General features: G+C 44.3%; 1 protein-coding gene, 1 long non-coding RNA gene and 1 other non-coding gene across 9 annotated transcripts in view; 1 reads left to right on the plus strand and 2 right to left on the minus strand.

The window, feature by feature from the left end:
• The window catches only part of LOC122406074 (uncharacterized), a 44595-nt gene that overhangs the window by 15277 nt on the left and 5659 nt on the right, over positions 1-23659 (plus strand). For 5 of the 7 annotated variants that reach the window (XM_043411289.1, XM_043411283.1, XM_043411288.1 and 2 more), the window contains exons 2-3: positions 14748-15018; positions 21150-23586. In XM_043411289.1, coding sequence (XP_043267224.1) covers positions 14830-15018; positions 21150-23586 — 2626 coding nt within the window. In that variant the 5' untranslated portion in view covers positions 14748-14829. Of the gene's footprint in view, positions 1-13187; positions 14233-14267; positions 15019-21149; positions 23587-23659 lie in introns of those variants that run through there. The other 2 variants (XM_043411286.1, XM_043411284.1) reach the window with 2 other exon arrangements.
• On the minus strand, positions 11470-11540 carry TRNAG-GCC (transfer RNA glycine (anticodon GCC)). Its single transcript has one exon. It is a non-coding gene; the product is annotated as a tRNA-Gly (tRNA).
• Positions 16079-17141, minus strand: LOC122406076 (uncharacterized). The gene is made up of 2 exons (XR_006259892.1): positions 16551-17141; positions 16079-16462 (listed from the first exon to the last, which is right to left on the minus strand). It is a non-coding gene; the product is annotated as an uncharacterized lncRNA (long non-coding RNA).

The following is a 23659-nucleotide window of genomic DNA, read 5'->3' on the forward strand; positions in this document are numbered from 1 at the left end:
AGAATATTGTCTGTCAGTATGTTGGTGAAAAATAGAAATTGAATGAACGATTGTGAACGATCGTGGAGAGCAAAAATTATTCACCAAATCTCGGACCACGTTAAAAAGCACACACACGAATTCTGCGCGTTTGTGTCAATGAATAAGACTCGAGGGTATTTAAGAAGCACGTGGAAGAAGGCAGGCGCGTAATAAATTTTAATAAACGAAAGAAGTTGCATTGAGACTACAAATTCTCAAGGCTCTTACCAGATTTCATGGATAGATCTACTTTTACAAAGTCTGAGCGTTGTTGTGTCGGCACATCTTTAGATTCTTCCACCAAAGAAAACCTACAGACTCCACAACCAAAAAAACGCCTGACTCGAATCAATTTTCGAGCAGAGAGCGTCGCGCGCTTCACCCAAACTGCTAAAAAATCGTTCCGAAACGAGCCTCCATTAAAAATATTTCAACGCTCCCGAATATGGATCCACGGAGAAGATACATCGCTTCAAAAACCCCTCAACTTGTACAAACGATTCGAAACACTTTCCGTCCATTCCCAATTCACCAGTTTCGACTCTTCCCCCCCCCCCCCCCCCCCCATTAAAAATAAAAATGATCATCATTCAACGATCAAGCCCCGACTGCGACCGCTGACTTCAGATCTTTTCGCACCAACTAAAAAATCCGCAGCTCATCAAACTCAGCTTTCCGACCGACACAAAATTCCTCGGCGTTTCTTCGTTTGAAAAAAATCATCATTCAACAGAGCAAACGATCTTGCGAACTCCGAGACTCCTCACTCAACTGCAATTTTTCTGGTTGTCAAAGAAATTTAAAAAATTGCGATAAATGGGCCACCAATATTGACGGTGGAAATGCCCATATGTTTGCACAGTGTGTTTTGTGCGCGATGTCAGTTTCTATAGTCGACTCGACAGACACGGAAACTCTCGTGTCTTTTGTGAATTAGAAACTCTCCGCGTCTCGACGATGCTTGGCGCGTCCGATATAGCCGTATATGTGGAATGGATAACGAGTTGGTTGTGCGAGGGGCTCGAACTCGGTGTGTGGATAGCGCCTGAGAGAAATGTGTGCGCGCGCGTGTACGTAGAAAAATATATTGTTGGGTAGCCAGTGCGGAGAAGGCGATGCACACCGTTCTGGTTTTCTTTAACGTGAAAACGCGGAGCCGCATATAGTCGCGAAGAATCGTGAACGGTAAGACATCGAGGACGTCGCGAGCTAATCCACTCTCTTCCATCGTCTCCGGCACCGGCCGGTCCGCCCGCCCGCGCCCCTTTTTATTCCTTTTCTGCTCGACGAACAATTAGAAATCGGGGCCCGGCAACTACGAGGAGTTTCGCGGAAGCGAATTCACCGACTCTTCTCACGCGAGATAAAAAGCCATGTGCGCGTATGCGGAAACGAAGATACGAATGATCAAACAAAGGCGAAATGGATCAGGGAAAACAAACCTTTTCGACTCGTACGATTTTTTGACGCTGCTAAATCGTCCTGAGTCACCGACATTTTTGTTTTTTTTAAGGAACACGATGAGGGAATGAAACTCGTTGTAAAAATGGGCACGAATTTCAATAGTTCATTTTCACGACTCACTTCTTGCGGCTGTTTTTCAATCTCGAAGGGAAGAAACGCGTCGAACCACGAAACCCTCATCGAATTTCGAATCCGATGAATCAACGGGAAAACAATGGAAATTCACCTCCTCCCGAGACTCACGGTCTCATCGCGATGAGTCAAAAGCTTCATGCCGCGTATAGCTTATGAATGGAATAACTCGCGATCGCAAAAAACCAGTTTTCACGCCAAAAATAAGTGTTTCGTCACGCGTCAGGGCGGATCTTATCGCGTAGGAGGATTAGCCTAGGACACCTCGAGCGACGCGTGGGCTTTTGAAATTTTCAGTGGGAATCGTCGATTGATCGCAATTGAGAAATAAGCCATCGCCTCCAAACCTTGGATCCGATATTTTTCACTATTTGAAATAAACAAAAATCGGTCTGCACGAAAATTCAATGCTTGTAGAATATTCTGCGTGGGATTATCTGACCACTGATTTGCATATACATTTTTTTCACATTTCTCGAATAGCAGTGACGGCGATGCGAACAAAAAATGGTGTTTTTATATTGAATTGCACACGTTCTTGTGCGAGCTATTAATTTTATAGTTTTTTTGTTTACTGGGAGTGAATAAAATCGACAGAAATTTTATGAACGCAGAAAATAGGTCGTCAATCGTCGTTTATCGCGAATAATTTCTGCACAATTGAAGAAAAATCTAGTAATTCAGAGACTGAAACGAATTTTCAGATTCGTCAATAATTCGTTCGGAAAATGACAGTTGTTTTGTCTCTCGAACGCATCGCGGCGAGTTTGAACTCGATATGCATGATACTTGAACGAAGCCTCTGTATTTTCCGTCGCTCCGAATAGAAACGTTCGCTTTCCATGCGCATAGAAAATGTCGCAAGGGCATTGAAAAGATCGAAAAAGGAGATTTTTTTTTAGCGAAACAATAAAGAAAGCACGCGGTACTCGAGAGAGCGCCTCTGCCGCTTAAAGGTTTTAGCCAGAAATAGAAAACGCGCGAGACCCTAACGCACCGAATTTATGGACGCACGTTCCACCTGACACGTCGAATTAATGTTCTCGATATTCGTTCGCTCAAAACCACACTGAGAAAAAAAGCGTAGGATCCAATATGTCAAATAATCGAATTGTAGAGCGGTCGATATTTCGAAATTTTAAAAGTTTTGATATCAGATTGGAAGTTTTCATTTCGAATGCAATTTTAACCATACGAATGTCAAAAGCTCATATTTTCGAATTCAAAATGGAAAGTATTTGGTTTACAGATGGACCAGAATATCGAGTAGCAAAAAATCGACAGTGAATTTTTCGAACCTATAAAGCTTAGATATGTAGAATAGCGGTGGCACGAAAAGGCGAAAGTCGATACGCCGATTCTAACGTTTTGGCCGTTCGACTTTTTGGTGTTTCAGTATTTCAGCCTCAGTAATATTTCGTTTGCTTATTATATTTTCAAAATTGTGAATATCCACAGTATTGCTGACTAGTAATTTATGAATCGCAAGAGCGATAGTCGAATTTTCGGAGAAACGATATTTTAGCTTCTACTTCATTTATTTTCGACATTCAAAGCTCTAATCGAATTCACCTTGTATTATCATTCAAAGTTTATAAACTCGAGATTTTAGCTGTCCTCGAAATTTCAGTATTTCCAACATTTTATCCCCACCTGGAAGAATCTGCAGTTTGATCCAAAACTATTTTATTCGACGACGCTGAAGTTTCCAACGTTGGAGTTCAACGAAATGAACGAAAAAAACGTTTTTAATTCACCAATTTTTTATTTCACGAATCGTTGGTGCAGCTTGCAAAGCTACGAATCGCAAATTTGGCAGGGAACAAAATAGGAGAATTACTGGAATTATTGGGGAGTTTTTTTCGTTCATTTCGTTGGACTCCAACGTTGGAAACTTCAGCGTCATTTTTATTCGTTTAATCATGTTTAACCTTGTAATGTTCGTATATTTCATTGGCACCCCGTAGAGTGTCACATTTCGTTGTTCCAAATACTTTTTTATCTCTGTGCACGCACGCATATGAGCTCAACCTCTAATTTTCCTTGATAACCCTGATGGAGACCGCGTTAGGAAGAGCATGAATCAGTTCACTGTCTCACAATCGATAATTAGTTCTAATTTAGAGAATATTTAAGTGCGCGAACAAGCGGTGTGACTCGTGTGTGGACAGAAAGCTGTAATTAAGTGAAAGCTTCTGTTTCGCCTGGAACGAATCTTTTGGAGAGTTTGTGCTCGAGAATGGAGATGATAATCGTGAGGTAAATGTAATTTCACCTGTATAATTTGATCCTTATGATATTAGAAGCTCCGAATGGCCGTTTTTCGAAAGGATTTTCCATTCGAATTGTTCCTTCCGATGCAATTGAAAAATGAACTGTGGACGCGAATCCTCGTTCGCGTTAGATTCGAGCTCTGCTCTCATCACTTTAAATGTATTACCGTGATTCTAAGTTCGCGACAGAGGAAGGTTAACGACGGAGAAAGTTTCCTCGGATATGAAGAGAATAATAATAAAAGTGCATGCACTCACGCATCGCCTACGCGAATGCGTTTCTTCGTGCATTCTGACGCTCAAAGTGAAAGACATTTGTTGCATTCGTATGGCGATAATGACCAAAGCACCGACTCTCGAGCGCTCCGTAAGTCATATCGGTAATTTACACAACTCTTAATCATTTTCGGTCTCGAGTACGGAGGTTTCCATGTTTTTTTCTTACCGCGTAATTACTCATTTTTCACTATGTTAAAAGTATAGGAGTTGATATTATTTCTTCAAATGGGATAATCCGCGATTCGGATTTCTCGAGGCAGACCGAAATATCCTCGTCGTAATTGAATCGAGTGAGCGCCTCCAAAAATTGCACCTTCCAATTGTTTAATCCGGAGAGCTATAAATTCACTGAAGATTGCAAATCATCCTGCTTTCATGTACTTACCGAAGCGGATTTAGAGCTCGGGCTTCGTCACGAATTTAGATAATACGAGTTTCACTAATCCGAGTCGTAAAAACGTGATTGTTCCGGAGTGTATATCATTTTCAATGAGTTTAATCAGCAACTCGAACGCGTTGCGCGCCCGTTGGTCTCACCGATCATGATTCATACGGTTTGAGTTACAAATAGCCACGAAACCGTGACTTTTGTCTGTCGTTTGCTTCGTATCCGCGTCGATAACCAGTCGATAAATCCGTTTAGCGTCGTTTCGCTCTTCGAGTATTATTTTTTCGAAGGTTGAGTCCGCGTTCGAAGCATGAAAAATAGAAGGTGGAGTGGGGAAACTTGGCATTTTCTCGGGGAAGAATTAATGCACAGCTCGTGCGATTTTGTCGCACCCACGTCACGTGTTCCCGCGACGTTCTGTACATTTATTTCCTCTGGCGCGCCATCTTCTTCACTTGGAAACTTTCTCAACTTTGTGTCCACCGGACAGTCCTCATTTTTCCTGGCGATAGGCTCTCTCAACTAAAAGATTAACAGCACAAAGATCCCCTGCTCGGACCGCTCGAGAGCCTCGTCAAAAGTGCACACCATTTTCTCCGAGTCGCTCGACCACGAACTTGTTGTGCTCTTCCATCGCACGATTCCATTATTCTAGTTAAATCTTCGTCGATTTATGCGTATATACGCAACATGACTCACGCGCTTCAATTTCACTGGAGTGAGAGTTGTGGGTGCTCGTGAATTTCCTGTGCGCACTCCGCGTGCTGGCTCTGCTTCGATCGTTTTCTTCGCTCCCTTTTTATCGACGTTCCAACGTTTTTCACTCTCTTCTACTCATTTATCTTGGGCAATGCTTCTCTGTGCACGCTTCCCATCCAAATGGAAGAACAAAAAGAAACGACGTGCGGTATCAACGAACCAAAATCTTCTCGAGCTCGTTAAATTTTAATTGAAGAAAAATCCCTTCCCAAAGTCCCATCATTTTTTCTAATTATCGCGACATTCGTCATGAGAGCGCACAAAGTTCGAGATACGCGAAGAGCAAGTTCGTGAGGCTCCATCCCAGCCTGGTCCACGATCGGAGAAAGTTGGCGAGCCTCACAGGCGAAAAAAGAAGAAATAGCCGATCGAGTTACTTCTGCACACGTTTCTCGGTCCCTTTGTTTCTACTGGTGTGACGCAACGATAACAGCTCGAACAAGTGATAAAGGATCTTTCCTTCACTAGGTTCCCTGTCGCTCTGCTCAGTCAACTGGTTATACTCGAGTCTGCACGTTTCTGAACTCGAGGAAGGTGAAAAAACCGAGAAACACACTGTTACCAATGAAACAAACGGGAGTGATTTTAATATACAAACGTTGGAAGGTAAGAACGAGAAAATCAAGAGATACTGATACGTCACAGTGAGATTTAAGAGTATCGAAAACGTTACGTCTGCGGAACGCTCGAATATAATACCCATAATGTTGCGTTCAGCGATCGAGCAGGTAGTTACGCAACGCTTTCCACTCGGGCCCGCAAGATCGAACGATCGGCTCGAGAATCACGATCTCCACTGGGCTTTCCAATCTGCATGGACGCTCGCCCGGAGATCTTTTATCGAAAAGAGTATTTCTCTGTGTGCGTTATACCGGGGAGAAAAACTTTAAATTCGAGTGGTTGCGCGTCATCGGCACGATAGAATCGAACCTGCTCGTAATCACGGCCTTTCGCCATCGGGAGAGAAAGAATTTGAACCGAGAATTAAGACACCCCGAACGGTCGACTTTTCCTAGTTTTGAGCTCGATCGAGTTGATTCATTGTTCTCACGACCGCAGGGCCGATCGATTCTCGAGCCTCGTAAAATTCCAATGAATCGATAATTCAGTACTCGAAATAACGGAAAACGATAAATTTCCGGTCTATTAAATGCAGAAAATCGAAGTAAATGGAATTTCGAGGACGAAAAGTCATTTTTTAATCTTATCACCGAGCTGCAAAGCGCGCACGCCGTAAAGTTGAATCGTGCTAAAAGACCGATCGGCTATCGGACATCAACCGACGATTTATGTATGATTCACCGTACACAGGAACCGGTTCTGATACAACAAAATGACTTATGTTAATAGGTCGGCCTAGTTTCCCCACCGAGAGGGGGCCCCCTGTTGTGCGAGAAGGCACCGGCCTTTCTTCGTTCTGACAAGGCTTTCGAAAACTTCGAGTTACCGAAAAGGTCTCGATTCTTCTGCCGCCGCAGCATTTGCTAAAAGAACTGAAGAGTCGAAGTTAAAACGAGAGCGAATATTGAAAAAAAATTTACTTTCTCCGACAACAATCGAATAATCGACAAAATCTCGAGGCCGAAGGATTATTCCTGCTTCAGATTTTCGTGCGTCGAAATAGAAATGAGATTTCGAGCCGGCCGTCGTTGCTGCCTCGATCAACTTGTTCGGCTGCGACGCCCATGAGTGGAACGCCCTGTGTACGATTCTTGCATGGAGCTCTCCCGGTAAAAGGTGTGAGCGGCGTGGTGTGGCAGCGCGCGGACGAGACGAAGCCTGCGACCTCGTTTAGGACCGGTAGAGACCGACTCCGCCACAAAGTTGTGGGCGAGAGGAGCGACGGTCCGAGCCTCTCGTAATACATCGCGTACTATTTTCTCCCGAACAATTGCACCTTTTTTGAGCGCTCACACTTTTGACTTTTTATTTCGCGAGCCTCGGTTGCAAAAACGCTCAACATTTCTCGCTGAAAATAAAAGGTTCGAGACTTTTTCTCTCGGAAGATTGTTCGGGAGAACGGCAGATGAAAGAGAATGTTATCGACGAGGAGTAACGTAATATTCATCCGCGAGCGATGGTTTTGTGACTCCTTCGTCAATTCGAGGAAAAATATTCAGAATTTGCCCTTTTCCCGACGATGGTTCGACTCCGTTTGATCGTTTTGAGTTTCTGCGTTCGTCGGTGCATTCGTCCGATCTGCAGAGAAATTGAAAATGTTTATAAAAGGGTTGTTCATTATAAATCAGATAAAAACGTAGACTTTGCGATCCGCGAATGTAGCGCAGTCCCGATCTCGTTACTGCCGTCCTTTCTCCCTGGACACTCGAGCTATTTCGCGATAAATGGTTGATGCAGCGATGCTCAGATTGCGCCACGCTTTCAATAAATCCTTATAGCAATCCAGAAACGATATTGCCCGCGACTCCGAAGGGGGGAGAGACTGCAAAGGATTTCCGCAGCGGCAGATCGCGGCTAGAAATAGTCCTGGCGTGTAACGCGCCAGGTGGAAGAGAAGCCACGAGAAATCCTCGAGGTTTAACTCGAAACGATAATACGGTCTCGGGGAGCGTTCGGTCCGTGCGATTAAACCGACAGAATTCCAGACGTTCCTTCCACAAAGACCTCACAGCATCCAATTAACTAGTTACGAGGAGAGCAGGCGACACAGAGAGCGCACTCGAAAAAGAGGACCATTCTCTCGTTCTTCTCCTTCCTCTTTCTCCCCATTTGTCTTTCCATCTGCTCGGGAGTCTGGGAAAATATGCTGTCGAGTTCTCTCGAGCTCTCTTGTCACGAATCGCCGCCTCCTTTTGGTGCTTCGAGGGCCAGATCGCATCGAGCAGAGTTATTCAGAAAAGCCGGTGGAAATGAAGCGATGAAAAAGAAATGAAACGTTATAAACTCTTCAGAAACGAGAGGCGCGAAGCGGGCTTGTGGACGAACGGAATTCTCGGTTGTCGCTGTCCACGCACATTTCAATTTACACCTCCTCATTCAAATGGCTCGCTATGCGTATGAAAGTCCCGGCAAGTACGCGGTGCATCGCGCAACCGCGAGTCATCGTACACGACGAACGAAGGTGCTCGAGGATTCGGAGGCAATGCCCCGAATAACTCGGCGAGTAATCGCATTTTCAGTTATTTTTTTTCAGAACGATTGGAAACACGGCGAACGTGCGAAGATTCTTAAAAATAAAAATTGAATGTTCGAGAGCGTCAAATTATTTCGAAAATTCTTTCAGAAGGAATTAGCAAATGCCAGAAGCACGCAGATTTTTGTGTTCCGGTTTGGAAATATGCGGCCGACCGGTTGGCTAGTTCGCGCATAGATTTTCGCGGAGCATGCTGAAACCTGATGCAAAAACGGCGGGGCTTGTGAAACCGCGAAAATATTTGCTCCGTTCTTGCGATCCTTCACGCCGCAATGATTTTTCGTATAAACGCGAAGTTGTTATTATCTCCATCGGCGGAGACGGCGAACTCCGCGATTCTGTTCCTTTACTCTCCCCCATGAATCGTCGAGGCTAACGCGTTTCTCCGGCGATTCGCGATCAAAAAAGGTAAAGAGTGAGAGGAATGAAGGAGAATCGGGACCGCGTCCTTCCAGATCGAGAGCTCTTTCCTTGTCCTCCGACTCCAAACCGATTGAGACTCTTTCAAAGCGTTTGAGCTTCGCACGAGTTTCGCACATGTGTGCTTTGGCCTTGGGGCTCGTTTGTCCGGCTCCTTTCCACCGAGCCTGCTGCAATGACCAGAAAATTATATTCTCGTTCGAAACTTCGAGATCGACGATTGTAATCTGAGGGAACCTTGAAGGCAACTTTGCCCAACGAAATGCGTTTCCTTTTTATTTTCATCTCCAGCCTAGTAATGACTGACAACGAGTGTTTTGAACGAATTCCCTCGAGCCTTGAGACGGAAAGGAAAAAACGACGGTGAAATTGATCATCAAAAGAATCGAATTGGTAGTTTTTATACCTGCTCTCAAATCTGAGTGAAGAATCGAGTCCAATTTCACGCATTCGCATTATCTTTGACTTCGTTGCTTCAACTGATCGCTACACAACAATTGCAGTCGCTGTCGCGGTTTTCCCGTACACTCGCAGCCATCCGATCTTCGTCATTCCACGATCAATCGTTGCTGCAAGAGCGTCGGACGACGAAAACGGGTTGTGCGCAAGCGCTTGTTCAACTTACCAGGAGTGTTGCTCGAGATTGAGTGGTTTGAAGAGACACGAGAGATGTCAACGGGGCGAACGGGCTGAGAGGACTGCAATGCAAAATTTTGGCCAAGTTCCTACGCGAGCGTCGCGGATAGCGGAGGCGCCGCGTGGCTTTTTTGTGCGCCGGCTCTTCACCGACCCCTTGACGAGGGTCTCGAGCGTCTGCAGGAATTTCCAAGAAATGGGATTTCTCTCTTGATCCTCGCATCAAAATTCAATCGATTCTGAGTTTGAGTTTGCTGTTCGTAATACGAACGGGAAGCTCCGGCGAGGCTTCTGCGAGAGTAAAGGAATTATGACGCTGAAGTTTGCAACGTTGGAGTCCAACGAAATGATCGAAAAAAACTCTCCAATAATTCCAGTAATTCTCCTATTTTGTTCCCTGCCAAATTTGCGATTCGTAGTTTTTCAAGCTGAAATAAAAAATTGGTGAATTACAAACGTTTTTTTCGTTCATTTCGTTGGACTCCAACGTTGGAAACTTCAGCGTCGTAAGGAATTGTGTTTATTCGCATACGAGGTTCGAAGCCTCGGTGGTCCATTGAATCAGAGGAATCAGACGCGAGTCTCGTGTGAGCTCTTCTGATACATGGCGAATTGAAAGATTCCTGGAGCTCCTCGCGTGCAGCAGTCGCACTGGCAAACGTTGTTTATATATTTTGTCGGGAAGCTTAATCGCCTCAATTATTTCATTCGCAACGGAGAGAAACGAACTCGCTGCCGCCGGTTGCTTCTCGCGATGACGCTGCTCCATGCGCGCAGCGTCTTCCAGCATATTTCCATTCTTCGTGCACACGAAGCGCGTGGAATCGTTCTGACGGTCGCGAGTTCTTAGAACTTGACACTCGTCACTTTGCACCCGTGACGATGCGTTTCGCTCTGAGGACATCGAACTGCGGTTCGATTGAGCAATTTCAGCTCGAGAGCTTCCACTCGTGAACGACGAGACTGCTCGACATTGGATTTTCGAGGGAACATTAGAAAAATAGTTTTTCTGGGTCGTTCGTGTGGTGTGAAGCACTCGAAAGAATCACCGAGGCCGAAATATCGATCGATTTTCGCAGCGTTCGAATCCCACGACGAAATGGGAATTTCGATAAAGTGGAAATCAATGGGAAGCGATAAGAATTTCCATGATCTAATCACCTTGACCGTTTACTTGGAAGATCGAGATCACGACGAAGATTTACGGGAACACGTACGCTGAGGTGACCGAGAGCGAGAGCAAAAAATTGAAGCTCGTAGCGAGAGAGTGGCCTCGAACGAAACGAGCGATTCGAGAACTCGATGCGAGCTAAGGAACGTACGTACCGTTGCAGCGCATCGAGAATTTCGATCTCGCATCGCGGTCGCCCAAGGTCGACGAACTTCTTTTCCACACGCTGTTTTGACTTCGTAATTTCTTCAAATTTCTGCCATCGATGACCCTCGCGGAAAAACTTTATCCGCGTCTCCGAGGCTCTCATTTTGATTACGGGACGGATCCTTCCGATCGAGCGCAAAGCCAAGCGTTTTATACGCCAAACTTGTAAATAGAAATATACTTTTACTCCAAAGTCTTCACATCAAACTCCGGAATGTAAAAAAAGTCTGAGTATAATTTTTATTTCTCACTTCAAGCGTTTTTACTTTTTCCGTAGCCAAAACTCGGAAATTCAAAGCTTTTGCAATTCGAAAAAATGACGGACGAGGCAACTGGTATGAACTTTTCGAAAAAATTGATTGAACCTGCAGCAATAATTGCAGTTTGCCAATAACAAGTCGATGCTCAATGCTTCTTTGATAAAATTAACATTTTCATGATATCATTCAATGCTAAGAGAAGCGTGAGAAAAAGATTTTTGGAGCACTTTCGAGCTGCAGTCAGATTTTAACGATTCTATCACTATTTTTCACATCAAATTGATAAAAAAAAGAAAAAATTTAATTGCATCGGCCGGGAATCGAACCCGGGCCGCCCGCGTGGCAGGCGAGCATTCTACCACTGAACCACCGATGCTCTCGTGACAAAATTGCCGGCCAGTAGTTATATAAATCAGAAATTTTTTATTGAAAATGATCCTCATCATTTTTTTAACATTTGAGAATTCTTTTTTAAAACATATCCAATCGGGAAAATTAGTTATTCATGGCTCAAGTCTCTGTTGGAGCACGGTCTTCATAAGCTGTGCGTTAAATTTCGAAATTTTATCGATTATTTATTGTTATAACTAGTCGATCATGCGCTCAAAAATTTTGCAGGCATTTTCCTGTGCACTTTAACTATGAAATAAAAAAATATCACGTTTGCACCTAATAATGAAGCTTGCAATAGGTCAACCTTAAGAGTATGGATCAGTCGACTAACGACACTTGGAATTTTCGAAATCGAAATTCTTTGATACAGTTTGATCGATTTAAAAAAGGCTCTGTCAGCCTGCGCAGGACGATGGAAAAAATCGGCTGACAGAGCCTTTCTTTAATCAGTCAAACCGTGTCAAAGAATGTCGATTTCTCTTGCGATGTACCGACTGATCCATCCTCCTAATTACAAAAGAGGAGACATATTCTATTTTATTGATTTTGCAAATTTGAGAATAAGGCTGTTCGGAGCAGCGTTGTTTTTCAATAGAGCCTTAAAGAAGTTGTTATTCCGATCATAAGATTCGATCGCGCTCGAAGCTCTGTGCAGGAATAAAACTCGTTCATGTCAAGCCCAAAGAGTGATGCAAGTTCGAGGCGAGACATCCGTAATAAACGAGACTCTACAATTGTATCTTCGTCGACTGCGGGTCACAATGAGAGGAGACGACGGGTAATTAATGGCGATCGATATGTCTGTGGAGAGACGTGAAAGAATGAAGAGGGAAAACTTCTCCTAGCGATCATCCGCTCGCCCTCTTTCTCTCTTTCTTCTTTCTTCTTTCTTTTCTCATTCTCTCAGTACGGGACAAATAACGGAGCTAACCTCAAGTACCGAGATCGAAAACGGTATATTCCGAGGCGTGCGGGATCCCTCTCGCTTCGCACTTATTCCTTACACGCACGATCTGTTCTGATGACGATGCGCGCGAGGGTCCCAATGAGCACCCCGGGAGTGAGGAGTGAGGGGTCACGATTCGTTCGCGTATTATCCCAGCCGGCCAGGATCACTTGATTGCACCAACATCATTCCAGATTCGCATAACCTTCGTAATAATACGAGCCTGCAAATTGTCTGCAAACATATACGTTATAAGCGGAAATATCGCGTTTATGGGCAAAAGGCAGGCGCGATTGCTCGATGAAAGCTAAGGAATTTTTCGTTCTTTCCTGTTTTTTTTTTTTTTTTTTTTTTTTTTCCAATAGAATGTAGAATCGGGAGATTAACGATAAATTAGTTGGCTGGAACGTCACCGAAGTTTGCAACGTTCGAGCCCGACGAAACGAACAAAAATAACGTTTGTTCACCAATTTTTTATTTCTCGAAGTATCGGTGCAGCTTGAAAAACAACGAATTTCAAATTCGGTAGGAAACGAAATTGGAGAATTACTGGAATTATTGGAGGCTTTTTTTACATCGTTTCGTTGGACTCCAACGCTACAAACTTCAGTGTCACTTGGCTGGATTCTAATCTAAAAATTCTAGTCAGGGCTCCGATGATCGTGAGCAACGACAGCTATGGCAAAATCGTATCTTCGAACTTGAATAGTAGAAAAATGGTTGTACAATCGAGAGCCAGACCCTCCGTCGTCGATCTGTGGCTGTGTCTCGTAACGAGAATGTTGGAAGCACGTGTAACTTGTGAAAAGCATATGTCAGTAGAACCGGAATTACATCAGACGATAAAAGTCTGACTGGGTCAGTTAATCACAGTCGGAGCGATGAATATTCAACTCGTTCTCGGAGTTCTCGATCTTGACTCTCTTTCGCGTTAATCAACCAGTTTAAACGATATCTTTTGGAAGCCGGAGAAACTCGACGGAAATATTAGTCCCGAGTGTCACGTATGCGGAGCGCGATTTTCCGATTCGACTAATCGCGCGATGAATAGTAGACTCACGCTTCACAGTGATTTTAGTTTTAGAGACATTCTGACGTTTCCTACGAGTCGAGATTGCTGAGACGTTTCCCTCGCGCCCCTCCTTTCTCAAAGAATTCGTCATGCTTCTCGGTTCAGCGATAAAACGAATGCTGCTTATTCGATACGGAGAACAATGTGCGTCAGAGTAGATGTGTAAGGCGAGAGGGGCTCGTCATTCGATCTTCGAAATGTACGTCGGAGCCGAAGGAACACACATCTCCGTATTCGCGTGATTGACCTTTGGCCTCGCAGCGTTTTCGTCGATAATCGAGTTTCCGTATCACGACCTTTCGCGACCAAGTTCCCAACGTTCAATTCTAAACGCGAGATGAGAGAGAGAGAACAATCCGCGATTCTCGGACGCCCGGGACCGGAAGTCGAAGCAATTATCCAGTTGAGCGGTCAATCGTCTCTCGATTGCACCTTCGCGATAGTTGGAGTGACGACAGGAGATAACCAGGCGTCAAGAAATCGTTCTATTTTGATGCCGAAGTTATCCAAGTGTGCAGAGCAAGTTTCTCGTCGTTAGAACTCCATTCACCAAGTTCAACGAGCGCTTTATCAATGAACTCGCTCGAGTCGAAGTCACAGACAAAAATGTTGCGTGGCAGGCTTCGTCTTTTTCAAAAACTCTCTCACCAAACAAGAGTAAGTTTTTTCAGCTGAATATCGCGAAAACTGATGAAATTTTCGCGTTCAATTTCCAAAATTCGCGATTGTGATTCAGTTTTTTATTTTTATTTTTATTTTTTTATTTATTTTTTTCTATCAAACAATAAAAACGTGCGTCAATAAAATGTAAATCGAAACCCCCAATTCGTTATCCTCCATTCGTCGCATCAATAGTTCGAAGACCTTGACCATTGGGCGGTTACGTGCTAATGCATCGACAGGCTCATACTCCGTAACGATTTATTGGTATAGAAAAAAGTAGCGATAATTCATGGGTTACGTGTCCGGAGGTAGTTGTCATTCGAGGAACAATGCTCGGGAGTCGTTACGTTAATGGCAACTCGTCACGCCCATCCGGTATTCCGAGTGATTCTCGGCCAAGCTCACTCGACGTGCATGACGCTTTATTATTATCATTTGCCCACCGACGGGCTCGACGATTTTCGCTGAGTTTCATTAACCACACGTGCCGTTTTTATCTCGACTTGCAGCAGCATGAATACGTGACGGCTCGACGAAAGGCAGAAGAAATCAAGGGAGAGGAGAGGACGCAAATTGCGGAAGGTTCGCTCGATGCTCGGAGGAGATAACCGCCCCACGATGGCCGGTCAGTGCAGATATTTCGAGCAACACGCCTGGAAGAGAGAAATTTGTACGAACTGCTTCAAAACTCGGGAAGAGCACCTCGGCAGCTCCGAAACTTCGAGACCCAGCGTCGCTAGAGCATCGGCCAACTTGAAGACCGACGCCCAGAAGCTGCAGGTGAGATTTTCGTTTTACCAAGCAAATTTACGTTGAAAATGGGGGAAAAGTTGTCTCGAATCCTTATCAGGCGTCCATGGCACATCGTTGTTTTTTTTATTTTCGTCACATAACCGAGAATTCATTGCGAATCCAGTATGCTAAATCAGTATCATCGTTCTATCGATTTGATGCAAAAACGTGTAAACGTGGTTAATCATTTGCGAGATTATTCATTGCCGAGCGCAGGAGTGCAAGCGCTTACGTAAAAGTCATATTTTCTCGATCCTCCAACGAGCAATTTTCCAGTCATTTTCCTATTTTACGTAATGACATTGATGAAATAGTTACAAACTGAACAGTAAGAATGAACATTTATGGTGGGAGCTCGAAACATATTTCCTTTCTCGAAACAATGCTTGTCAAAAGTGGCAGACAATTCGAAAAAATTTTCGCAAGTGACCGACTGCTCGGAGCAAACTCACTGTTTATCTGAGTGTATTGTTCTGTTCGGTTTACGCGTTGTGCCACGGCAGATATGCGGAGGAGCGCAAGCCATAAACTCCCGGGTGAACGAGCCGCGAAGTCCGTTCATTGTCAAGCTTCGCGTGTGCGGTAGGCCAAAGGATTGCAAAATCGATGCATAAGGACCGCGAATCGCGACGGTGTACGCCGCCGCCGCAGCAGTCCGCGAGTATTTTTCGATAGCGCATTAACCGAACGCTCAATTCTTGACCCTCTAATCGGACGTTAATCCTCGATCTATTCGAATCTTTCTCTGATAAGTGAAGAATGACGATAAGTCGACTCAAGAGATACTGCTAACTCTCACGGTGACGGTTGGCCGAACAAAGATACTTCGATGGAAAAGTGTAACCTCATTGTGAGTCTATCAATACAAAAGAGCATTGTTGAGTAATGAAATCCAAGCTTTCCTGTTCGCTTTTTTGTCGATCGAAGATTCAGGAAATCTCGAAGAACAAACTTTTTTAAAACGACGCTGAGGGTTGACAGTTGTTTATAGAAAAATGTGGAATTTTTTGGAATTATCAATGAAAAAGTTTCTTCAACAATCCGATAATTGTGGGCTCTTCGGTTTTTAATGTTTTTTATTCTTTTGCAATTGATCATTCAAACGTGACCTCAGTGTGATACAAACGCATTCGGAGTATTCAAACAGAGATGTGACGAGTCTGCGCATTGTCTTCTCCAAGTCGCATTGTCCATGAGCAAACGAGTTTCGTCACAAGTTTGTTTGGGCTTCAATGCCCACAGAGGCTGCACATTTAACAATGAGACCGACAAATCGTTTGCACGATTTTCAAGATATTGATCTCTGATGTTTTGTGTTCTCTTTGAATCGACTCTTCTCCGGTCTCATATCGACGAGGGAACTTGGGAAATTCGCGTTGGTTTCAAGGGCACTTGGCAATTGTTTACTTCCCATCAACAAACATCGTGTTTCCTGCGGACAGACGAAAAGTTCAACAAATAAGTGGTGCACGGTACGAAGTTGGTCAGCTCGGGGAGAAATGGTCGATTTGATTACTCACTTGATTCGCTGATTCAAGTAAACACCGAAGCACTCCGCTCTACGAAGGAAACATCGTCGAGTCAACAATTTCATTTTGTTCGTCACGATTCGATGATTCAACAAAACGTTTGCTGATTCTTTTCTCAGGGAGTTTTCACGACTCAGTCCCCGATGATTGAACGTGCCCGCGAGTCGCTTTCACGGACCTCTAAAATGCTTCTAATTTGAAGTGGAAATCCTCAAATTTTGAGAAAAAAACTCTCAAAGAGCGAGAAACATTGAGAGACGAAGTGAAAAATGGCGCGCAAGGAATGCAGGGATTTCCGAAGTGACGCTCGCGAGCGTGATCCGCTGGCAAGTTAATTACGATCTCGATTACTGGTTCGATCAAGGTCGGCGACCCTGAGGCCTCGCGACGTGCCGGGGAAGTGGGTTAGCTGGCTCGGCGAAGAGCCGCCGATTGGGGAGGCTCGCGCTCGCGAGACGAAGATTGTTGCCAGCGAGTCTTGTTTACCGATCCGTCCACCTGGTCGCTCCTCACTTTTGCAGCTCGTTTTATGCGGAACGTTGCACCTGCTCAAACTCGCTTATGCGCGGTATTACAAACGAAGAAGAAAAAGAGGAAGAAGAAACGACGAGATTCGAGCTCTCGCTACGAAGATCCGCGATGCTCAATGACGCTGCGGTTTGCTACGTTGGACTCCAGCGAAATAATATGCTCAGTGATCGCACGCGTCGCAGCGGCAACGTTCGTGTAATAAACGCCAGCTTATCGGCATTTCGATTCTGATTAAATCATTAGCCTTGCTAAACAGACCCGAAGGATTAATGAGGAAGATAATGGCTGATGCAACTCGCCGAGGCAGCCAGTGATGCACGCCAATCGAAACATTCGTGAACAAACTCCTCGAATCGCGTATCAAAGTTTTATCCAGAGCTCCGACTGCGCTGGGCCCATTGAGCCCTCTAATGCAACGTTTAACGCAAGCTCCGAAGCCTCGAGCACACTCCATCAACCTACCACAACCCAAATAGCAATGCCAATAATTGCCATCGGCTGATTACTGGTTCGAGATCAATTTTCCAGATTGTAACACAACGCAGAGTAGTCGACGTGCAATTAAAGTAGATCATGCACGAAAGAATTTTAAGGAAGATCGTGCGTTACTTGGGATTCGAAAAAGCAACTGAAATTTTTTGCTCTTTTCATCATCGAAGAAACGATTAAAATTTATTCTCGCAATTATTCAAATTATGTGTAACTTACTTGTTGAGACTGATCAATTTTTAATATTATTGGTAGCGGTTTAAATACTTTCGTAAGCAAAATGTGACAACAGCCATTTTCTATTTATGGGCGTGTGCATATATCTGTATTTTAAACCAGCTGGCTCATGGTGTTGTCAAACCTTGCGCCGTTTATGTCGTCATTACTCGTTAACCTCAAACGAGAGTTTTTCTTTTTCCATTTCCAAGTGATTTTCACCGGTAACAAAGCTTTCTCAAGACATGATCGATATCTAAAAACATTATGTTTTCTTATTCTCGTCTTTGGCTCTCTAAAGTTGGGAGGATTCAATTTCATTAAATCCAAATCGTCGCCTTAAGAGCCTACGGATAAGCCTTCAAAAAATATGATTTTTGTTAATTGTTTTCTCGACAACTAGACGGTAGATTCTATAATAATTCCGGGAACAAATGCGCGCTGTATATTTCTAGCGTATTTCCAAATTTCAACTTTTAAAGTTGGAATTTTCGAAATCCATTAGATTCGCGTGAACTTCCTTAAGAAAGTCTTGAAATTTGGACAGAGCTTAAATAGCTAGTCGACTGACACTTGTGTCAAATTTTAAAGGGTTCCTTTTATTGGTTATTGAGATAAACGTGTTTAAAAAAGTACACAGGGTTATAGGGACTGTGCGTAAAAAATCGTTTATTTTCTCATATAACGAACTTCTCACGAAATTCATGATTAAGGAGTTTCGGTACAGAAGTCAAAATATTAAGAAATTGATCAAATTTGGTGATAATGTTCTTCAACATCAAGTGCGAAAACTCAAATTTTTTCAAAATTTTCTTCTACTTAGTTATCGAGTAATTACGCATTAAAGCAGATTTCTCATGCCCGGAATGTATACCTATATATATGGAAATGCTATGCTTATACACGTAAACTTCAGTGATCAATTACTTGATAACTGTGTAGAAGAAAAATCTTAAAAAATTTGTGTCGTCAAAATTGGCACTAAAGAATATGTTCACCAAATTTTATAAAATTCTGAACTTTTTGAATTTTTTAATTTTTTTAGCATGGATTAGCATGGCAACATTGTATCGCCTGTACCGAAACTCCTTAAGGGTGAATGATACAAAAGTCGAAATAATTAGAAATTGATCAAATTTGGTGATAATGTTCTTCAACATCAAATGCGAAAACACAAATTTTTTCAAAATTTTCTTCTGTTTAGTTATCAAGTAATTACGCATTAAAGCAGATTTCTTATGCCCGGAATGTATACCTATATATATGGAAACGCTATGCTTATACACGTGAACTTTAGTGATCAATTGCTCGATAACTGTACAGAAGAAAAATCTTAAAAAATTTGTATTGTCAAATTTGGCACTAAAGAATATGTTCACCAAATTTTATAAAATTCTGATCATTTTGAATTTTTTTATGTTTTTAGCATGGTTTAGCATGGCAACATTGTATCGCCTGTGCAATATATCCTTAAGTACGGAATAACAATGAAGTATGTAATGAAAGTTTTGGAAAAAATTCGAGACGATTGTTTTACTGCTAGTCATAAAGATATATTGCGGTAAAGATTTTGAATGAACGAAATTGGTAAAATGAACATTCGTAACCTGACATTTGCTTATTTCAGCATTTTGTTTCTTCTTGGCTTGGCCCATTCCTGTCATAGCCTTTTGTCTTTTTATTGACACTTTTTTCTTTATCCATTTCTCGTTGTGTTTTCCCTTTGCGCTCTCTAATGCGATTTTTTACATAAAAACCTATAATATTTTCGCCAGGGACGAATGAAATTTCGAGTTCAATCAGTGATGGATCCTCGATTAATAAATGGCTTGTAATTTCACTCGCCATGAGATAAGTTGAACAAATTTATTTACAATTTCGAATTGATAACTCTGACATTAATTTTAAAGTGATTGTATCTTTAATTAGGGATAAAAAATCGATCGAATTTGAGCACCCACAAAATACGATCCTTCGGACATAATCTGGCTTAAGTTCTTTCTCTCAATTGTTTCTCCACGTCGCACGAATGACGATCGAAACAACAGAAATGGCGAGTAATGAATAATTCAGCAGATTCCTCAGACTTTATTTGCCATTAAAAAATCAGGAATTTCGAGATTTTTCTTGCGATCGTTCTGTCTCTTATGAGGATACCTTTTTTGAATGAAAATTTTTTTTCAGTACACAAAGGTTCTTACGCTGCGCTCGATAATCCATGAATTGCCGAGTTTCTCTTTTTTTGACAGTAGAATTAAAAATCGGTTTTTATTTCATCGTCGACGCGATTTCTCTTTGCACGAGTTCGTGAGCCGACTTTTGTTCACTTTCAGGCAAATCCTTGTGGGCAACAATCCACATGGAAATCTGTTGATGTTAATATTCTCTACCAATTATCGGGGTTGTAGAAAAAAAAAAGTTAATCTCGCGATATTCGAAGAGAAAAAACATGGTGGCAACAAAGAAAGTGTGAGAATAGTCGAAAGGTTAAGAAATAATTCATTTGTTTTCAACTGTCGTTTTCTCCGGCACTCTGATGTAGTTTATTATGATTTTTACACGTGATTCTCGATAGCATTAATCAATGCCCTGTTTCTCTCGCGATCTCAGCCTCGCTGGAAGCGTCGTTCCTCCTCGGGTTCGCAACTCCGCGGTAACGAGCCAAAGTTCAGTGCGATCTCGTGGTCGCGCGGCATTATACTTTTATTTACATTGTCACTGCGTGAGAATGTTTCCATTTATTTTTCCAAGAAACCAGCTACGTCGCGGAACGTAGAGATTCTGGTACACAAAGACTCCGAACGTCGAGGACGACCTGGAAGATTTAATACCGATAATGAGCTCGGCATTCGCCTTGGAAGGAAACAACCGTTGAAGAAGTCGTTCTTCGACATTCTCGCTTTCCAACTCTCCACACGATATTCCTCATTTTCTCTTTTTATTTATTCCCGCACTCCGATAAGAATCACAATGTCAACACTCGTGCGTTAGCTTGACAAACCGAGGCTCAGTTTGCTCCCATATCCCGAGGCTTTTCCAACCTTTTCTTTTGTCTATCGCAACTCCTTTTGTGCGATAATGCAATTTCCTTTGTGACCTCGAAACACCGTTGTCCAGATGACTGGCCGCTCGCGCACGGAGACTCAAAACTCTTTAAAAATCCCTAACACGCTTTATGGTTGTGCGCAAAGACTTTTATTCGCTTGCCCTCCATTCGGTGAACGTCTCAGCAGAGCTGCCGTGGATTCTCCGCAGTCCTCGTCTTCTAGTCGATCAATTAATCTTGTAAGATAAGATGCTTCGGAACGTTTTCATGAAAAATATTGAAAGAGTCATTCCGCGCTTTTGTTACAGAGCATTCTTCGCGCAAATGCAAACTGCCAGCCACCGAGAAGGAAAAACGTCGCTTTCCAGGAGTCTCTGACGGAGGTAATCGGCTACGGAGGCAACGATTTTTCCGATAGCGAGGACAACACCGAAACGGACGAGGCCGGCAGCTTCGAGTTATCGGAATCTGGCAATCTCCCCGAGGAAGACGTGCCTGACAGCGAGGAGGATCGCGCGTTGGGAAATCTCACTCGCGCGAATACGAATTTTAATACGGTCACTGCGAATCTCACAGACGCAGGCAGCTCTGAGGCGAAAGCTGCCAAATCTTTCGCTTCGTTGATGTTGGGCAAGGTGCAGAAGGACTCCGAGGGCAAGAAAAAGACTTTGTTGGTGTCGGTTACGCCTTTCGGGGCTGACGACACACTGCCAACTGCCAAAAGACCCTCCGACAAAAAAGCCACGAGCTCTTCTGTGAGCAGCGGAAAAACGAAGCAAGATGAAGCGCTCGGTGGCGCGTCGAGCAAGCAGGAAGTCGAAAAGGCCGAGCCGACGCTGAAGAACTTGATGAAATCGAGTCACAAAAGCTGCGTCGTTGATTCGAAGCAGGATAACGAGAGTTCCGGGCTGGAAAAAATCGTCGACATGCCCCTCATCACCTCGAGCAACCTCATATCAGTGATTCAAAAGAGCGATGCACTTACAGCCAACGCGGAACTCGTCAGTCAAAAAGTACCGACGGAAAAACGTGGCACGTCGATAGCTCGATGTCCGGCGATAAAGAAGCCTGACAGCGAGAAGCCTAAAATAGTCCTGCAGACTTGTGGCTACTCCGGGAAGTCGGATTACACTGTAACGAGGATAAGCAAAGTGACAGGCCTCGAGAACTCGACTCTGGAGCCTTACGATTCCCAGGCTTTTGATTCGGGCGTCGACCTCAACGAGAATCTCGGCAAATCGGAGGAAAAGGCAGAGAGAGCGTCGTCCAACTTGCAAGGAAAGGATATCAACAAAATCCAAGTGCCAGCAGCAGCGCTGCGATCCAGCGATCTCGATAATCTCGAGGAACGAACCGTCGAGGGCGAGGCTGGTCCAGAACCAATCTTGCTCGCAAACCGTCCATTCTCGTACGAGGAGAGTCGGGAAAAGGCCGGTGAACCGGACGGGAAGGCCGACGAGGAAGAGTTGTCCGAGCCACCGGCCTTACCGCGGACTTCTCCACCGACGGACTCTAGCAGCTGCCGAAATATGCAGCCAACCGGTCAAAGGTCAATGCTCGTCGGGTCCGAGCCCAGAACATCGTTTCTTCACGGAGAAATAAAAGCGAAACCGGCGCTGCCATACAAGCCGATTTCCCTGCCGGCAAAACCCCCGACGACCACGAAAAATGCCGTTTCCGGCAGCAGCTCGATAATGGCGAAGAACGGCGGCTACGTCATCGTTCCACCTCCGGTGAAAAACGCCTCGAACCCGATGCAAAGTCCCGGAAGACTCGGAATCAACGATAAATCTTACGGCAACGATGTCGGCAAGAGAACGATCCCGAAATACTCGCTACTCCAGACAACCGCGAGCTTGAAAGATGATGAGTTGAAGACATTTCAGGCTCCCAAGGAGTCCAAGCTCGAGGAATCTCCCGTGGAAAATTGCCTCAATTCCTTCAACGGTTCCCACGCTGCTGCGACCTTCAAAGCGAACGGACAAAGCATCGAGTCTCGAATCAATGGAATTGTCAAACAGAAAGCACAATTGGCAGTGGCCGAAGAACCGGAGTCTCCGAAGCTCGAGAGAACGAGCTCATACGCATACGAGGATGAGCTCGGGAGCGGAGAGCCGGACACGCGAGGCGACATCTCCGCCGATTCAGCTGCCGAATTGATCCGTTCTCCGAACAAGAGGCGAATGGCACCGAAGCCCCCGGCAACGATGGCGGACGAGCTTCCGGCCTCGATATTCGCGAGGAATCCAGCCGCGGCAAACCTCAAGTCGGATTCCCCGGTTGTCCGCGAGAAGGAGAAGCGGGAACGGGCTTCCTCGTGCAGTCCAAAATTTCGTAAAGCCATTTCCGAAGCCCCCGACCCCTGCGGAGCGTCGAACGCGCCGGAGGCTGCGCCACGCAGGACGATATCTCTCTCCCAAGGGAGCTTGGCCAACGTCGATAAAACGGAAGAGAAGAAGAAGAGCCGACCGAGATTCTCGTTGAAGAGACTCCTCAGAATGGGCACGAGGAAAGACGTCGACATGACTTGTGGAAACGGTGCTGGATCGAATTCGAGAACCGACGAAATTCCGACTACTCCGCAGCCAAAACCACGCTTGGAAATAATTCATCCCCTCGAGCTCGACGGCGCCGCTGTTGAAGTCTTGCGACACGATAGAATCGTCCACGGTGGCGGCGAGGACGTGCCGGATTCCAAATCCGAAAACGCTCCCCAATCACCGGGCAATCATCATCACGTCGCAGGTAGGTTCCCATCGAACTTTTTGCAAGTGAAAGACCCTTGAAGACTAAATTTCAAACGAAAACCATTTTCTCA

The sequence above is a fragment of the Venturia canescens genome, chromosome 2 (assembly GCF_019457755.1).
Source record: "Venturia canescens isolate UGA chromosome 2, ASM1945775v1, whole genome shotgun sequence".
In the NCBI taxonomy this organism is placed as follows: Eukaryota; Metazoa; Arthropoda; class Insecta; order Hymenoptera; family Ichneumonidae; genus Venturia; species Venturia canescens.